The sequence below is a fragment of the Chlamydotis macqueenii genome, chromosome 23 (genome assembly GCF_036417535.1).
Source record: "Chlamydotis macqueenii isolate bChlMac1 chromosome 23, bChlMac1.mat, whole genome shotgun sequence".
NCBI classification, from domain to species: Eukaryota; Metazoa; Chordata; class Aves; order Otidiformes; family Otididae; genus Chlamydotis; species Chlamydotis macqueenii.
Genome location: NC_141578.1, coordinates 5241180 through 5258814, shown reverse-complemented (window position 1 = coordinate 5258814; position 17635 = coordinate 5241180). Strand labels below are relative to the sequence as shown.

The window sequence follows — 17635 nt, the reverse complement described above, 5'->3', positions numbered from 1 at the left end:
CTCCCCCGTGGGATTCCCCTCCCCACGGGATCTCCCCGCAATACCCTCCCCCGTGGGAATCCCCTTCTCCCCCCGGGACGCTCCCCCCACCGGGGTCCGTGTCCCGCGGGGGGTGCACGCCCCACAGCACGAAGCGGACCCAGGGGCTTTCTCCAGCCTCTGCTGCTCGAGCGCAGCCACATCCCACCCGGGGCTTTCCCCCCACGGGAGCTGCCAGATCACGCGTGGGGTGCTACGGTAAAACAGGCGGGTGCAGACCCTCTCCTGGCACAACGCGTGTGCGTGGGCCAGGCTGCAGCAAATTACCTTTCCGCACCGCGGTGACAGCGGGGGTCCGGAGCCGGGCTGCGGGCGCTGAGCCCGTGCAATTATCCCTCCCAGAGAAGGCTCTTGTGGTCGCGGGAAATGCGAAAGGGAAAATATTTTGGCCAAATTTTGGAGTGGCTCCAAGCAGGCTCCAGCTAGCCAGGTTGCAAAGCTCTCCCGTAGGTGAAGGAGGCTTTGGGGGTGCACGGATGGGGGTGCTGGGCCGGGTGCTGCGTGGTCCCCTACCACTGCTAAGTGACTCCCTCCTCCTTTGAACACGAGGGCTGGGTATCGCACAGAATGCGATGTCCCCCGTCACCGTAACACCTTCTCCACCAGCTGGAAAAGGCACGGAACAAGCTGCTGCCCCTTTCCCCCGCGTCCAGATGGAGCCCAGCGCATGGGGTGGGTGACGTGGTCACCCCAAGTCAACAGGACAGGACTGGCCTCACATTGCCCAGGCTGTGGGCTAGCCATCTGACCCAGACCATCCCTTCTCTGCTGGTCATACTGGTTTGAAAGATGCAACTTGGACAGAATGGCTCCTGAATTTATTTGGTTTGTGTGAGAGCAGCTGGGTGCAGAGGTGGCTGCAGAGAGTGCAGTGCTGGGCTGTGTGAATCCTGGCTCCTGGGCTCACAGGAAGCTGAATTTAACGTCTCTCATGAATTCCTGAGGACAGGATAAGCCAAGGACATCTAAATCCTTCTCAAGGATTTTAATTTGAAGAACGGATTAAAACACTGGCTCTGAGTTACAAAAGACTAGTGCCATAAGCAGTCACTAATAAGAGCATCAAACCAAAGCAGCAATAATGCAGCTTGAAAAATTATAATTTTGTTCTGTGCTAAGTAGCAAGATTAATTTCTGTAAGGTCTTTTTCTTCCCCATTCAGGAGCCTGATTCGCTTTCATGTGTCCCCTGCTTCCACCTGAGAACTGCAGCAGATTTATTCCTGGGCCGTTTCCCAAAAACTCGGTACTTTATCCTGTGCTCTCCCCAGACCACTAATTGTGTAAGGAATCACCTGCAAGAAAGCAAACGACCTTCCCGATGGCAAAGACGCAGCATCTTCTGTCAACACAGGGAGCTTTGGCTCGCACCTGCGCAAGAGCTGTGGCAGGGTCGTTATCCTTCTCAGCTGGCCCTGCAGGTAGTCAGGTCTGACAGCATAAGCAGCTCTGTTAGGCCAAGGGTTAAAATATTTGGGGGGAAAAAATAACCCTAATTAACATGGGCAGGAAAATTCCTGTTTCATTTGGATTCCGGGAGTCCCCTCTGCAGCTGCTGTGTTACGGCAGTTTACGCATGACAAGGGCTGTTAGCAAAAAACCTCTTTTTTCTTTTTGCCAAGAAATAAATCCCTTGTTGTGGAAGCCAAACATGTTCCAGGTCAAGCGCTCAGCTGGTGCGCATCAGTGCAGCCTCGCTGCACCCGAGGAAGGGTGGCAGGAGACCCTGCCTGGGCTCCCTGCCCTGTTCCTACAGGGAATGTCAGTGAACCCGAGCTGGATTCAAAATAACGTTCCTTATAAAACCAGGAGAATCCTAGAATATAATCTGCAGCAGAAAAGCTTTTAAGTGATGGCTTAGTTCCACCTCTTTTGCGGTAAGTAGCTGGGTTTGACAGGCAGGATGTTGGTTTTTGCAATTAAGATGAATGGGAACTTTGGTGCCAAATTCCACTCAGGAAGGTTTCCTGGGCGTGCTTGGCCTGTTCTTACAAGAAAGTGAAGCCGGCACAGCCCTGGAGCCACCGCTCTTTGTTCATTTTGCTCCCTTGCTGATCCTCAGGGCAGTGCCGCAGCCAGCGTTCAGCTCCAGGGATGCGCTGTTTCGCGTCATGTCCCCCCGTATGTCTCCCAGGGGAGGTCGGAAATATTTGCTGCCGTGGTCGCGCCAAGGAGCACCCTTCCCCGTCCTTGCTGCAGCTCTGCCTCTGGGCGCTGCTGGACAACGTGAAGCCTGGCTCCGGGGACTGGGGACGCGCCCAGAGCAGCCAGGGCAGGCCCAGACTCGGCCGAAGGCTTTCGCTTTAGCCGACGCACGTCACCTCCGGAGAAAGGGCTGGAAAGGGAAGTGGAGGAGAGGTGAACAGCAGAGCCGGGCGTTTCGTTTTCTCCTGAGGGACAGGCCCAGGCAGGCACGCCGAGCATCCCCGCTGCTGGTGAGTCAGGCGCGTTTGATGGCTCAGCCTCTCCTTGCGGATGCACCGTCAGCTGCTGGTGCCGGTGCTGCCAAAGTCCCGGCCCCGCGGTCCCTGCTCCAACCTCCTTGGACCCCAGCAGCCAGCCATGCTTTGCTCGCAGGAAGAAACCAGGCAAACCCAGAGGGAAGGGTTTTATGCAGGGGACAGGAATGAATCAAAGCCAGCGCAGCAGCAAAGGGACCCCCGCTTCCCACCCACCGCCTGCTGCCACCATGAGCCTCAGCAGCACGGTCCCCGTCCCCGGGGTGAGGGGCCGGGGGTCTCCAGGGCAACGATCTGTGTGTGTTTGCACACGTGTGTGCCAGAGAGGGTGGGAAGAGCTGGGGAGATTCTGCCCATCGGTCCGGCAGGAGCCTCCCAGGGGTAAATACCCGTGTCTGAGCCCGGCTGGACAGGGGTCATCAACCTGCCTGGCTCCGGCTGCATCCTGGAGACGTTGCTCCCCTCTGCGGCACTACGGGATGCGGGATCTGGGTGACAGCCTGGGGGACGGGCGGGAAGAGGGGGATGGAGGGGCGGTGTGTCCGACTATTCCCACAAAGCTCCTTGATACCACCTAACGCTCCCGTGACCCCAGGCTGCCCGTATCGCTGCTCCGCAACGTCGCCGCTCGTGAGCGGCTGACTCAGCCGATAACCGGCAGATTACAGCTCCTCATAAAACCCAAGGTCAGAAAACTGTAGGAAATTTGGAGCATAATGACCACCCTTAACAAAGGACTGGGTACGGCCCTGATGCGGAGCATCAGGGTCCTTCCACAGCTCTCTGTGTGCTTCCCGGGGGATGATGTCCTTCCCCTCCATCCTATTTTTCGGGAGCGTAAGAGGAACCACGCGTTTCACACGTCCTCCACAGCCAGCCCCAAAGAGCACCTGCCGGGTCCCTCCTGTCCCCGTCCCAGCTCTACCACCCCGGCTGCTGTCACCTCCATAGACACATGCACCCTTTCACCTTGTGTGTTGATGGGAGAGGTAACTGCTTAGGACTTCCTTTCATCTTTAATCTAAAAGAAAAACAGATATCCCTGCTTTCCCTGGCAGAGCTGTGTCTGGAGAGAGCTCGTGGGAGCCCTTTCGTCTGGATTTTGCCTTGGCGTTTAGTAGCACCTCCAGGTTCGGCGGATGGAGCTGTAGGTTCAGTACAGGGCTGTTTGGAGAAGGCACACACCCCCACGTGCTTAAACCCAGAACTCAGTTACACTTATAAAAAAGTACCAAAACCAGAGACACCTCCCTCGGCTTCCCGTTCCCAAACCCCTTAGCATCCCAAAGACTGGGCTGGGCTGGAGGCGAAGCCCCGGAGCAGGAGGAGAGGCTGCAGTGCCCACGGGCAGAGGTCTGCGGCTCCAGCCTTCCCCGTGCCGTCGCCTCCCGGGCAGAGCACTGGGTCCTGGCCCTCATTCCTCAGGTACAGTGTCCTCCTGCCCCGCTCCACGGAGCCTCAGGGAGCAGAGATACGGTAAAAGTTAAAAGTGGGTGTCATCCTTACACGAGTAAGATGGCAAAAGAAAATTTATCTGTCTAGCCTCTTCCTCTTCATCACCCAACACTGTGATACAGAGAAGCTAGAAAAACGTGAAGTCCTTCAAGCACTTTTTAAAAGGAAAAAAAAAAAGAAAAACACCACCCAAATTTCTGGTCAAATTTTGCAAGGCTCAAGGCTTGCAGGCCACTCGAAGGTAATGCTGGCGAACTGTGCAAAAGTGCTGGAGCGGAGAGGTAGGACACAGAGAGCTCCTCCAACACGAACGCCGAACGTCTCCGGCGCTCTGGACGCAAAGTGCTGTCAGTGTTCCCTGCTGTGGAAAGCAGTTTGCTTCAGCAGCCGCAAATTCACCGCATCTCTCAAACACCGGGAGTGGGGGCAGCCCCGCTTAACCTGCGGGAACAAACCCAGAGGCTTTAGGCTAGCAAGAGGTCACCTGGGCTCACGCAGTCCCAACCTATGATTTGGGCTGGGCACCGAGCTCTGGACTTGTTCTGGTGTCTCTTGGGATAAGCTCCTCATATCGAAAGCCCGCCAGACCTTTCCTTATCCCCTTATCCACAGTGGACATCCTGCAACAACAGTTGGTCCTATAAAAACCGCGCTGAGGTGAATGACCGACTTCTTTTTTCCTTTTAAAATCTGATCTGAAACTCTTGGACATTTTGCTACGCATATTCACATTGCTGATTTGCATGAAGGTCCTCAAAAAAAAAAAAAATGCAGAGGAAGAAACCCAGGGGGATTTGTCAGCAGTGGGATGCTGGGTTTTGCACAGTTCCATCCAGACACGGAAAGTCTCCACTTCTCCCTGGCAGTTGGCAGCGGACACAGCAGAGGAAAAAGGCTGGGAAGAGGGTGCGGGCATGACAGCGTTTGCAGAAGGTCATGCGTACACTCCCAAGAAAGAGAAACTCCTCTGCTGCCAGACCATGATGTAAAATTGGTGCCGTTAAAAGCCCTGTGTGAACCACCCCACGAGGAGCACAGCCGTGCTCGGCACCAGGCAGAGCTCCCCGCGCCAGCGCTCATTCGCGGATCCCAGGGATCCCACCCAGCCACACCACCCCGTCCCAGGGAAGCACGGGCACGTCGCGGTGTTCGGGGCAGGAATCACCGTCTCTGGGTGCTCTTACTCACCGCTCGATGATGCTGTTGTTGAACTGCAGATCACAAGTGACCGACCTCATCTGCTCCAGGAGCTCCTGCATCCTGCCAGGGACACGGCCAGCCCTTACCCCCAGCGCTCGCCCCGTTGCTCATGCAGAGGATGAGGAGCAGCAGGTCCCACTTCTCCCCGGGAGCCTCTTCCCAAGGACTCACCGAAAAGCCATCTCCTGGCGTGCCTGCCTCAGGTGGATGGGTGAAGGCACGGGAGGAACCGGTGCCAAACTCCATGTCTCCATTTGGAGAAACCTGTCCAGAGCCTGCGGGGACGGAGAGCCTTGGCAGCTCGCGGTGGTCCGACCCCGAGGTGCTGCGGTGCCCGCGCCCTCCCGGCAGCGCGGCGTGCCCACCCCGGGACAAAGCACTGGGGGAAATGACGCCTACGCACTCACACCCGGCACATCCACCTCTCCAGGAGGAACAAAATAAAACAACCGAAGGACCAGGGCAGCATCTACCGGCTGGCTGGCTGCAGCCTGTCAGACCATGGCAGCGATGCCTGGAAGCAGGGAAAAGCCGCACGGCAGCGTCCCCGGCACCTACGCTCTGCAGGCAGTCCTGGCACTCCGTCGTCTCCACGCTGCAGGCGCTGATGCGGTTGCTGAGCCTCTTCAAATGTTTCTTTATCTCACAAACTTTCCTAGAAAGAAAAACAACGGCTAAATTTCCAGTCAAAAAGCAGCAGCGCGGGTCATTATGGTTTTTCCCGTGTTTTAGTTCTGTACTGCTTTCTGCAAACCTTTCTGGGTCCAAGTGAAAATCCTGGAGGAAAGCGAATGAGTCACGGCAGCATTGTAATTACGACTGCAGCTCTGCTAATAGCCAAGGTTATCCAAACAACACTAATAGCAAATTAATTAGGGAAAGTGTTGCCTACATGAGAGCCAGCCCCAGCCCATCACTGGCCGGCCCTCCGTGTCCCGTGGGGGCCGAGCATCTGCTCAGAAAGGCTCCTTGGGGCTGTATTTCTTTTCGCATCCCCTCCTTTCACATCTGAAGCACATGAAGGCCAGAAAAGTTCCCCCTGGAGCCTGTCCTTGGGGCCAGCGCCTCGGTGGGCTCTGCGACATGGACCGAGCCGTGCCGGGACAGTGTGCCCAGTGCCCCCCTCTGCTCTGCCCCCACTTCGGCAATAAATCCTCCCACGATTTTTGGGGAGGACCGACCGCCTCGCTCCTGCCAGGGCAAGGGGCCCCAGGGGCAGAGGTCCCAGGCATCCGGCAGGCGCGACTTGAGTTGTATAAAAAAAGGGTTGGTTTGGTTTGGTTTTGTTTGGCTTTAAAAAAAAAAAAGAGGAAAAGAAAATAATATTTAAGGTGAACGGCCCACCTCCAGTCCCCAGAAAAACAGCCACCACACCACAAACCCTGGCTGCCAGCAGGGAGAAACTCAAACCAGGACAATTAGAACTGAAGTGACAATAAATTAAAAATACCCAGTTGTGACTCACGATGCCTTCTCCCTAAGGACACAAAACAAGATACAAAAATACTCCGGAAAAACACAAAGCAGCTTTTTTTTCTCTCTGTGAGCAAAGGTAAAAGCCTCCAGCGTAGACGGGGCTCCTGTGCTGCTGGGTTTGGTGGGGCTGTATGCCCAGAGAGGAACCTCACCCCCAGACAAAATTCCCGCTGGAGCCAAGGGGAGATTTCACTGCCCCGCGATGGGAAGCGGCGGGAGGTGACTGCGGGCAGCAGCTTCTGTCCCTGAAGTGAAAGCTGCCCGTGGGCGAGGGCGTGCAGCGTGGAAAGCCCCGGCTGCACAGGCTGGGGCTGGAAAGGGGGGGAGGCAGGGACAGGACACTGCCTGCTGTGCTGGGGCATTCCCGAGCGCCCGAGACAAACTTCTACCCCAAAAATCCCCCCCCATATATCCTACGCAGGGCTTCTCTGCATCAGAAATAGGGACCGGGTCAAACACCGGGTTTAATTCTAAGGCGTTATGGAAAATCATTCCCCTTCCGCCCACACCGGCGGCCCCAGGGAATGGATGCTGCTTTCTGAAAGCAACCTTGCAATAAAAATCCAATTTCTGCAACATCCCCTTCCCCTACCTGCCTCCCCCTCAGCCCTGCTCGCTGCTGCTGTGGTACGCGGTGGGTTGTGCTCAGTCACTGCAAGGTAATTCGCTCTTTGCATTATTCCCCAAACACCGCTTAACTGAAAATCGTTCCTAATGAGCAGATCTCTCTGTCTCAATAGCAATTTTGTCCTGATAAAATAACGTCTCCTCATCAGAGAGCAAGGAAACCAGCTGCTTGAAGTCAAACTTCAAGTTTAGAGGGCTTTAAAAAAAAAAAAGCCAAACTTAAATACATGGCCTGGGATAAGAACCGGCGTACACAGCAGGACTTCTTGCAGGCACACAGAGCTGTTGCTTTGAGTCCCTCAGCAGCAGTCACCACAACATCATCTCCACCTCCCAACACCCCATCAATAGCAGGGAGCAGCGGGCAGCCCTGGGCGTTGGCAGGGTACCAGAAAGTCCCCGCTCCCAGCCCCGCTGGGGTCCAAAATCCAGAGCCCCCAAAACCTGAGAGAGTTTTTGGGGTACCTCATCCTGCCGCCGTGGAGGGCCAGGGCCTCCTGGTACCGCTGGACACAGTCATCCTGGAAAATCAACAGAACCTTCCTGGCCAGATGCCCTAAATTCACCCTAAAACCAGGAAAAAAAAAAAAAAAAAAAAGAGGGAACAGCCGTTATTCCCTTAAATGTATGAAAATGAACAGCACGGTTCACGCGGCAGGAGACCTGAAGCTGGCTCCCGAACGGAGCAAGAGGCATCGGATACCCAGTCATCAATTTTGTGTCTGTGTTATTCAGAAAATAAAATCAAATTATGATGGAGAGGAGAGGGAGGTTTTGAGGGCCCAGGTGGGTCACCCAGCCGAGCTGCCATCCCACCCCAGGGCACTTCTGAGAAGTCTCTGCCCTGGGCTTTAAGGCAAATGTCCAAGGCTAGAGCAAAGATTAATTAAGATAAAGGAGCTGCCCGTTGGGTTTCACCACCCCTGGTATGTTGAAGCGTGCATTTCATTTCTCGCCCATGTTAAATTCCCCTGGTTTCAGTGGAAACTGAAATGAGGATTTTTAAAGGTACAAAAGCCATCAGGTGCTTTACTCCCGCTGGACGTTAAGCGGATATGAAAGCAGGGATGCTTCCCAAATCAGCATCCCAGTGACTGAACGCTCACAAACTGAGCGAGCGCTGTGGGAGCGACAGCCCGAGGCACGCGTCTCCCCCCAGCCCAACGCAGCGGAGAGGCTTGGCACTTACTTATCCAGCTTGTGTATTTGTTCCTCGTTGTAGCCCAGCCCTGGGGAGGAAAGACACCGGTCACCACATGTTTTCCTGTTCAGCGCCCAATAAACAGGCAATTCCACAGCACACAGATCACTCGAGGGGTTTTTCCAGGCTGTGGCACCTGGGACTGCTGTCATGCCACAGAAATAACTGCTAAACCCAGCAAACTGAAATTGTTCTTCCACCAGGCCAGCGCAGGGACGGTCCTGCTGCCGCCATCCCCGTCACTTACGCGGGCACGTCCTGGCCTTCTTGAACTGCTTGTGGATCAGCTGCATCTTCTCCAGGCAGCACTCGATTTGCCGGATGCTGCAATTGGGATGGGGAGGGAGGCGTGAGGCCGCGCAAGAGGCAGGGCGTGAGGTTGGGGTGAAATTAGGATTTTGGGGTGAAATCTGAACAGGCTGCAACGAGGGGACACTGCTGCTACCCGTGTCTGTACGTAGGGACATCACGCAGTGTCACACGCGTGTGCGCGGGGCGGTTAAAAGCTGGGAGCACGCAGCGACGTCTGCTCAGCCCAGCTGCGAACAGCAGAGCCTTGGCCGGGGCTCTGGGAAAGCCGGCGCTACAAACCTCTTGTCTTCATGCACTTGCTGCCTGTCCTTCACCAGTTCGGACAAAATGCTGTCCAGAGCCCCTTGAAAGTCAAAGATGTTGTGGGAGCACTGAGCCAGCTCCTCAGCGACCTGCGGGCGGGGAGGAGAGGTTGGGGCCGGCCGCTCCGGGTGCTGCCCGTGCCGGCGGATGCTCCGCGGAGCCGCCCGCGGGGGCTCACCCGCTGCAGCCTTGTCTTCACCGCGGCCACGTCCTTCAGAGCCAGCACCCCGCTGCCTCCAGGAACAGCCTCGTACCTGAAAGTCAGAAAATGAATATTCCTTAAAAACATGAACCTGAAGCAGCCATCACCCAGGCGAAGAAAATCCATCCCGTGGTGGAGGCAGCGTCAGAGTCCTGTGGGGAGCCAGGCTGCGATTTGCTGGGGCAAAAACTCTGCGTTCAGGTGCCAGAGCTGAGCCACAAAATGCAAAGTGCTGATGCGGTAAAAACTCGCCCTGTCGTGTCCAATTTGTTCCAAAATTCTTAGCTTCACATGGACTGGCTTTGGGCAGGAGCGGAGGCTGGCTGTCTCCCTGCAGCTGGCACGAGGGCAACGCCGAGCCGTGCCTGCGGGCTAAGTCAGCAGAAATCCGCCCGATCCAGACCCAGACCGCGCTGGGAGGGATGGACCAGCCAGCAGCATCCAGCGGCAGCAGCAGTGCTCTCGGCACTGCGGCCCCGCGCTCGCCCGGCTGAAGCCAATGGGATCCGTGTGTCCCTGTCTTTTCAGATGCAATGGAAATTCAGAGGCTTGCTAAATTGAAAGGAATAAAAGAAGAGCAACGCAGCAGCAAAGATTTTTCCGCTACAACAAAACAATAGAAAAGCAAAGGAGCCGTGGGTTGCTTGAGATAAAATGGGGTCAGCTTTCCCTGGGGTGGGAACGGGCGCGCGAGTTTTGGCGAGGACAGCCCAGGGTTTCTCCGTGACCCAGCCTCAGATGAGAGCTCTGTCAGCGGAGCCCCTTGGATGGAAATAAGCGACATCTCATGGTGGATGGTGTGGTTGGGCAGGATGGGGGGAACGCAGCGTGATGGGCCGCCAGCCGCCCTCTCCGATGCCCTCGCGCTCGGCTCTCCAAGGCCGTTTGGAGGGAGCGGGGTCAGCGATGCCGGCCAGACCCGGGACAGGACCTGGCAGCTGATCCCATCCTGCCCGGTCTTTTAACTCTGCTGGCAGCAGCAACGCTTTTTCCCCTTGCCATGAGCTGAGGGCAGCAACCCTGGCCCCTCCTCACACTTACTGCATGGCTCGTGGGCTGTAACAGCCTGAAAACCCCGGAGCAGGAGCCACGGGGCAAGGACTAATTCTAGGGAACCAGGGACCGATCGTTAAAAACTGCAGCAATGAGGGAGAAACAGCCAGGGTGGTTCGTTTGAAAAAGCCTCTTACCTTCCAGCTACCACCTTACTCCTGGAATTTTACTTATTTCTCATTATCCAGGCACCTCTGAGGGTCCCATAGCTTATCGGCAGCAGCCTCAGGGCAGCACCAGTGCCTGCCCAGCGCCTGCGTCCCCAGGGCTGCAGAGCCACACTTACAGCACGCGGGTCTTCACCTCGGTGAGCTGCAGGCAGGCGAGCACGGCGACAGCCCCTCTCCTCTGCTCCAAAATCCTCGAGCACTCCGTCTTCAGGTTCCCGCTGCAGAGAGAGAGAAAATGGCCCGTCCAGCGCGTGCTCCCCGGCAGCCCGACCTCCACCCCAGGGCTGGCCCGTGTGTGGCGGGGTGGTAGGATGGGGCTGGGGGCTGCTCTCTGGCTGCTTGTGAGCAAATGGGGGGCTGGACTCAGGTAAAACTGGGTGCAGCTCCTGGGCAGCAGGGCTCTTGCCTGCTGGGCACTGTCCTGCCACTGCGTGAGACGCTCCTGCCCCAAAGGAAATGGGTCGGACAGTGAAAATGCAAAATAATATTAATAATAACAGCAATAATAACAATAGTAATGCTGCTTCCTCAGCATCTCCTGAATGGAAAAAAGTGACTCAACAGTAACAAACGGGGACAGGAGCATCCTCACACCACTGAGTGCTATTTTCCTATAGGTCCAGCCCCCCTCACAGCCTGGCACCTGTGTCCCCCATGTACTGGGGGACACGCTGGCCATCGTGCTGCGCTCCCTCCCAGTGCCCTGCGAGGATGCGTGGGGGTCCTGCGCTCTCTGGGGGTGCCTGGAAAACCCCGAGTTTAACTCCTAGCCCACAAAGCTCTCGGTGCTGGGAAGTGAGAACAGGAACAGGTTGCCCAGAGAGGTGGTGGATGCCCCATCCCGGGGAACGTTCCAGGCCAGGTTGGCCGGGGCTCTGAGCAACCTGATCCGGTTGGAGATGTCCCTGCTCCTGGCAGGGGGGTTGGGCTGGGTGGGCTTTGAAGGTCCCTTCCAACCCAGACCAGTCTATGATTCCATAATTCCATAAGGGATGGGGCACCCCCATGCTGCCCGCGACCGCGGCGGCTCCGGCACTCACATCACCCAGTGCAGACCTCTGGCCAGCAGCTCCCGGCAGCACCGCAGGGCCCGGGCGATGCGCAGCGTCTGGTGCACGGCGCCCACCGCGCTCTGCAAAGCAAAGGGCAGTGCCGGCGCCTGCGCCTCCGCAGCCGGAGCTCCCCCGGGGCTGCGCCGGCACCCCCACCTACCTTGGCTGCACTGCAGTCCGCCACCACGTCCACTTTGGGGACAAACTTGGGAAACTCGAGTGCCGCTGGAAAGACAGACAGCGGTCACGGTGCTGCGGGGAGCCAGCCCAGAGCCCCCGCGCCGCAGCTGGGGACCCACAGGGACACCTCACGCCCGCCGAAGCAAACCCCGCAGCCGCGCAGGGTTTCAGGTGCAGGAGCAGCTGCGATGCTGGAGGCTTAGTGCAGCTCTTGGAGATATTTTGGAAACACGGATGGAGGCACGAATCCCCTGCAAAGCCCGGGGTGGCGGGCAGCCACAGAGCAACAGCACACGGCAAGGGAAAACTGCCCTGAAACATTCTAATCCTGCTCGGGCACTGTAACCCCTCCACGTCCTGCTGTCCATCACAGTCTGTCACAATAACAATAATAATTTAAGCAAATTCCCCTTACAGCACCCGCCCTGCCTGCCCTGACACATCTCCAAGCCAGCGGTACTCACGGTCTCTGTATCTGACTCCTACCACGTCTTCCGGCTGCTCCGCGCTGCTCAGCAGGGTCAGAGGGTTGCGTTCCATGGTTTTGCAGAAATTATGAGCTTGTAGATTAGGATCCAACTCATACAGATGACCTTCAAAAAAATATTCTTGATGGTGAGGGGCTATGTTTGTTTGTTTGAAGACAGCGTCTAAAAACTTGGTGGTACTGAAATGACAAAGAAAGGAAAGGATGGGGAACAAGCAATGAGGCGAGCGCTCAGATTTCCATCGCTTTAACAGCCTGCCGCCCTCTTCTCATAGCAAAATGTCCCACAAGGTCAGCAGAGCCCCTTGGACGGGGGTCTCCATGTGCCACGCCGGGAGCCAACAGCCCCCGGTCCATGCACTCCCCAGCCAAGCCTGCTTTGAGCCCGGCTTGTTTTCCTGGTTTAACTGCGCTGCGGGGGAAACGGGCACGCCCCCCAGGTTCATCTGCTGAAGTGAGGGGCTGAGGCTCCTGAGCTCGGTTCCCAAATTCCCTTTTGACACGGCCTTGGTGCCCTTACGTGTTGTAGGAGTGGATGTAGATGCGGTGCGAGGAAGCCTGCTGCAGGGAGAAGACGTCGACCACGATCCTGTGCAAAATGTCATTGGTTTCTGCAAAAAACTGGTCGAACCCCCAGCATTTCTCCTGATCCGCCTCCAGGATGTTAGCCAAAATGGGTATCAGCTGGTCCTTCAGCCCCCTACGGCAGAAGAGATGTTTGCACGGACCGGTGTCACCCCAAGCTGTGAACGCGGTGACCGCGGGGTCGGGGAGAGGCCAAGCTCCCGTACGACGGAGCCCCTGCCTTGTCCTGCACCCCCTTTTCCCAGCTGTAAAGCAAAGACCTGGTCTGAGGGCTGCAGCATCTGCAGCTGAAAAGCTCATCTGCCTCGTTAAAACCTCCCGTGCTGAGGTGGGATGCCTTCTCCGGCCGCGGTGCCGGGACGCCAGACCCGCAGCGGGAGCCGAGCCCGGCGAGGGACACTCACGCGGAGAGCTGGCAGGTGACGGGCAGCTCGTAGCTCCACTCGATGCTCCCGTTCTCCTGCTTCTGGACCCCTGCAATGGCTCCAGGAGGCTTCTTGGTGGTGATCTTGTACCTGTTGGAAGGAAATTGCTCGCAGGTGAAAGGAGCCAGGTGGCCTCTGTTTGGGTGCTACTTCCCCCGGGTTCAGCAAAGAGGGAAAGGGCATGGATGGGCTGGGAAAGATGTAGAAAAAAAATGCACAGAGGGAAAATACTTCAAGAAACAGTCAAAAACTTTCAAGCAAACATCAGCCCTGCCTCCTTGACCAGCTGTTTAGGCGCAAAGTGACAAGGATGCATTTTGAGGGCAAACGCGGTAAAGGGGGCACAGATCCTTTGCCACGCTGCACACGCGCACTCCCCATGGGCTGCATTTCAGGGCTTTCTGGGGAAAATTTGGGATTAAGCGAGCCGTAAACCACAGCACCCAGTCACTCAGTGCTGCTGGCACGCACCGAGCCCCAGCCAGGTTGTCCTGCAGCCCCCAGGGCCACCAGCCACCGTCCCACCTGCCCCGGCAGCAGCACCCAGCCCCCCCCCCTCGCCGGACGCGGCACCCACATGATCTCCTTGTTCCTGCGAGGGCCCCCGAACGGGACAAAGGGGAGGCTGCCGGTGGCGGCGTGGTAGAAGGTGACGCCGATGCTCCAGAGGTCGACGGTGACGCCGTACGCCTTCTGCTGCGGCTTGCGCAGGACCGCGCGCTCGTACACGTCCGGGTGCTGCAGGGATGAAGCAGAGCGCCAGGCGTTCAGCGGGTTTGCAGCGGGCATCAAGCCTTGGGCGCTGGGATGGAAAGCTGGCTCCTTGCTGTCGCCCCTTCTGCTGCTGGGTCCTCTGAATAAAACATTGCTGGTAACTCTACAACAAAAATGCCGAGCCCTTCCTCTCCAAAAACGGTGGCCCCCATGAACTGGGGCTCTCCAGGTCACTGCTGCTCTCTACAAGGTGCCCAGCTGTTGGACGGAGGGACGGGGACCAGCTTCCCCCAGGAGCCTGCTGACACGCCATACTCACCAGATATTCCTCCGTCCCGTAGACGGACACAAACTTTTCATCGTCATCCAGCTCTCGGGCAGCCCCAAAATCTGTCAGCTTATAGATGCTCTGCCCGTCCTCCCCCACCAGCCGCATGATGTTCCCGGGTTTGATGTCTCTGTGGACCACGCCGTTCTCGCGGAGGTGGTTCATCCCTGCCACTGGGCACAAGGGGGGACGGCGGCGTTTGCTCCAGTGCGTTTTGTTGAAATGTAGGAGTGTGAGAAGGGACGGAGAGGGGACACCCAGCTCTGCAAGAGAGACCCTCAGGCTTCCCCTGTTCGGAGGTACAGTTTCTGACGGCTCAGCCTGGCCCTCACATCCGTAGCACAGAGCTGGTGCCCGCAGCGTCCCCATCCCACAGCTTCGGCAGGGGTGGGGGGACGCAGGGACCCCCGCACTCACCCACGCACTGCAGCACGATGAGGAACTCGGACTCGGCCAAGCCGAAGGCATTCGCTGGGTCTTCCAGCACATTCAGCAAGCTGCCGCTCGAGCAGTACTCCATCACCAGCACCTTCTGCTTGCTGCTGCCCTGCGGCGGGGAGCAGCCGTCAGCGCTCGGTTGGCCCCATGTTGCAGCCAGGGGCCTGTCCCCCCCACCCCAGGCAGGACCAGGTCCCCTCCCTGGGTTTCTCCTGGTCGGATAAACCAGTGTTGGAGAACGGCCCCGCTGTGCCACGTGCCTGGCCAGGGGACAACAGCAGGTCACATCTGTGCTCCAGCCCAGCAACCCGGTGCCACCAGTGCCACCAAGGGCTGGGCTGAGGCTTGGTGCGGAGCTGGAGGGAGGTGGGAGGAGAAGGGACCACCGCTCCCCTTCCGCGGGTCGGACCATCTCCCTCTCGTTACTGGCCCAGTTGGCATGGCAGGTTTCTAAGCTGAGGTCCTGCTTACCATCTCCTCCACAGCAAATAATTTGACAATATTTTGATGGTTCAGCTTCCTCAGCATCTCAAACTCCCTCATCTGGACCTCCTGGGGCCGCAGGTAGCTGGTGTTATTAAAGACCTTCACAGCAACCAGCTCTCCTGATTTCTGGGAAAAGAGGAAAAAGAGAAAAAAGAAACAGGAGGTGACCCTAAGCAGCTCCGTCAGCTCCATTACCGCTCCCACATCCCACTCGGGATGGAAACGACGCTGACAGCATGAGGTGTTTTCTGAACCGGCGTCCCACAGCCTTCGTTCTCTCCACTGCCGAGGCAAACCGCTGTTATTCGCCTCCCTTCGCTTCCTGTCCCCGAAGCCCACGTGCTGCCCGGCAGCGTGTTTATACCGCGTCATAAACAGCTCACGGCTGGGGCCGGGGCTGGCGGGGGGAACGGGAACGGGAACGGTTCCCAAACCGCCCTGGCAGCCGCCTCTCCCGCTCGGCCGCGCAGACAGCTTCGACTTCACAGGCCGGCGAGGCGGAGAGCCTCTACTCCAAGCCCGGCGAGTGTTTGCATGAAATATGCAAATCGCCAAGGACGGGGTTTTCAAAACCTCTGGGCATTCCCCCGAAAATAGATTCTTCCCCTCCGCGACGCATGGGAGCGTCGGCAGCCGGCGAGCAGGACCCGGCTGCGAGCGCCCCGAAAGCCGCCCCTGACCCGTGGCCCGGAGCTGGCGCCCATGGCGAAGGAACCAAGTGAAAAATGAAAATAAAACCCGAAGCAGCCCGCGATGCTGCCGGCAGCCTCCGCTCGGGAAGGCGAGAGGAGCGCAGCACGGGCATCCCCGTGCCGTGGGGCAGGAGGGACGGAGAACAGAGCGGTTTTGGGGTGCCTGCCCCCCTCGCTGCCCCCCCCTCACCTTGTTCCGAGCTTTGTAGACGCAGGCTGTGGCCCCCCGGCCCAGGAGGTCCTCGGTGCTCCAGAGGTAGTTTGGGGTGCTCTGCATCTCCAGCTGTGCCGCTGCGGGGGGGAAGGATATGGGTCACCCCCGGGGGCCACTGGCCTCCGCCAGCCCCGCCACCGAACCCTGGGGTTCATCCGTCCTGGCCTGGCAATGCAGGGGGGTAAATGCTGGCCGCGGGCCGGAGCCCTTGGCTGGCAGCCGCCAGCCTCCTACCTCGCCAGGGCCGAGCGGCAGCGGCAGGCGAGGTGCCGCGCATGGACGGAGCCGTCAGCGAGGCCAAAAAACCACCCCTGTCACTGGGACCCGGCGGGGTGGCAGCGAAACACTGACAGATGCCAAAAAAAAAAAAAAAAAAAAAAAAAAATTAGAAAAAAAAAATTACGAGCAAACAAAACGCCGAGCTGCAAGGTGGCGAGAGGCACCTCCCCGCCCCGAGAACAGAAACCTACGGGATTGCAAAACCCGCTCTGCAAGCATCAGCTGCGGCTGGAGGAGGAAATGCTTCAGCTTCCTGCTCGACGAAAAAAAATTCCCAGAGTTGCAGCTGTCCCCAGGCGCGCAGGGCTCCGCAGCCGCCCCGCAGGCCCAGCGGCCGGGATGGGCTCCGGGAATACCCAGTGGTGCAGAGCAAAGATGCAATTTCTGCTGTGCCAAAAAAAAAAAAAAAAAAAAAAAAAGCAGCACGGTAAATAAGCGTTTTGCAGCGCTCAGCCCCGGCTGGCCCCAGCGCAGGACGCAGCCTCGCACGTCAGGATGCACTTGTGACGAGCTGCGGCCGCTGTCCCGCTCTACGGAGTCACCGGACGGGTGCCCACGCGCCGTGCCGGGGCTGGGGCAGTTCAGCTCAACCCGTCCATGTCCAAGAGCTGTTTTGCAGGAGTGACAGGTCCCAGGGGCTTCCGGCACCCGGGCGCAGGGATGGCTCCTGCGGGACCGCAGCCTCCCATCCCCAGGGGCAGCCCTTCAGCCTCACCCGGGTGAAACCGCTCACAAAAAAGCGCAGAAAAGGAGGGAGGAAGTAAAAACAGAGAAAAGAGCCCTGAGCCTTCCCCCGCAGCAAACCCAGCCCCCATGGCTGTGAAGCAACTCATCCAGCCCGGCCTCAGCGCTTGCAAACGCTTCCAGAGGGTTCCAGAGGTGAGCAAAGGGCAGAGCGGAGGTTTTGGGGCATTCCCCGGCTCCCGAGCTGCGCTGCCAGCATCACTCCCGCCGGGAGCCACGTGGTGATCCAGATGGACCGGGTGGATCGAGGACTTCTCATCTCGGCTGTGTCAGGGCTGAGCATCGCTGCTCCCCACGTGAACACGGACGCCGTGTGTCCCACGCCATCAGCGGGCAGCACCCCACGGCCCCTCCAGGAACCGAACCTGGAGCCACAGTGGTGCCTCCACGGGATGTCCCCAGCGAGGGACCAGAACCAGCCCCAAACCCTTGGTGCCCACCCTGCCAGGACCAGAGGCAGCAGGGAGAGCAGGTGGGGGTTCACAGCGCCCGCCTGCAGCCGGCAGAGGGGACGC

General features: G+C 58.2%; 1 protein-coding gene across 1 annotated transcript; it reads right to left on the bottom strand.

The window, feature by feature from the left end:
• Window positions 1-3572: 3572 nt before the first annotated feature.
• Window positions 3573-16169, bottom strand: IKBKE (inhibitor of nuclear factor kappa B kinase subunit epsilon). The gene is made up of 20 exons (XM_086765535.1): window positions 16074-16169; window positions 15177-15317; window positions 14685-14814; window positions 14259-14440; window positions 13803-13963; window positions 13205-13315; window positions 12736-12915; window positions 12193-12395; window positions 11709-11773; window positions 11537-11628; window positions 10613-10714; window positions 9250-9325; window positions 9048-9160; window positions 8704-8780; window positions 8445-8484; window positions 7721-7822; window positions 5711-5807; window positions 5324-5427; window positions 5141-5212; window positions 3573-4393 (listed from the first exon to the last, which is right to left on the bottom strand). The coding sequence occupies exons 1-20, from the start codon at window positions 16158-16160 to the stop codon at window positions 4360-4362; spliced, it is 2169 nt and encodes a 722-aa protein (XP_086621661.1). The 5' UTR covers window positions 16161-16169; the 3' UTR covers window positions 3573-4359.
• Window positions 16170-17635: the final 1466 nt, after the last annotated feature.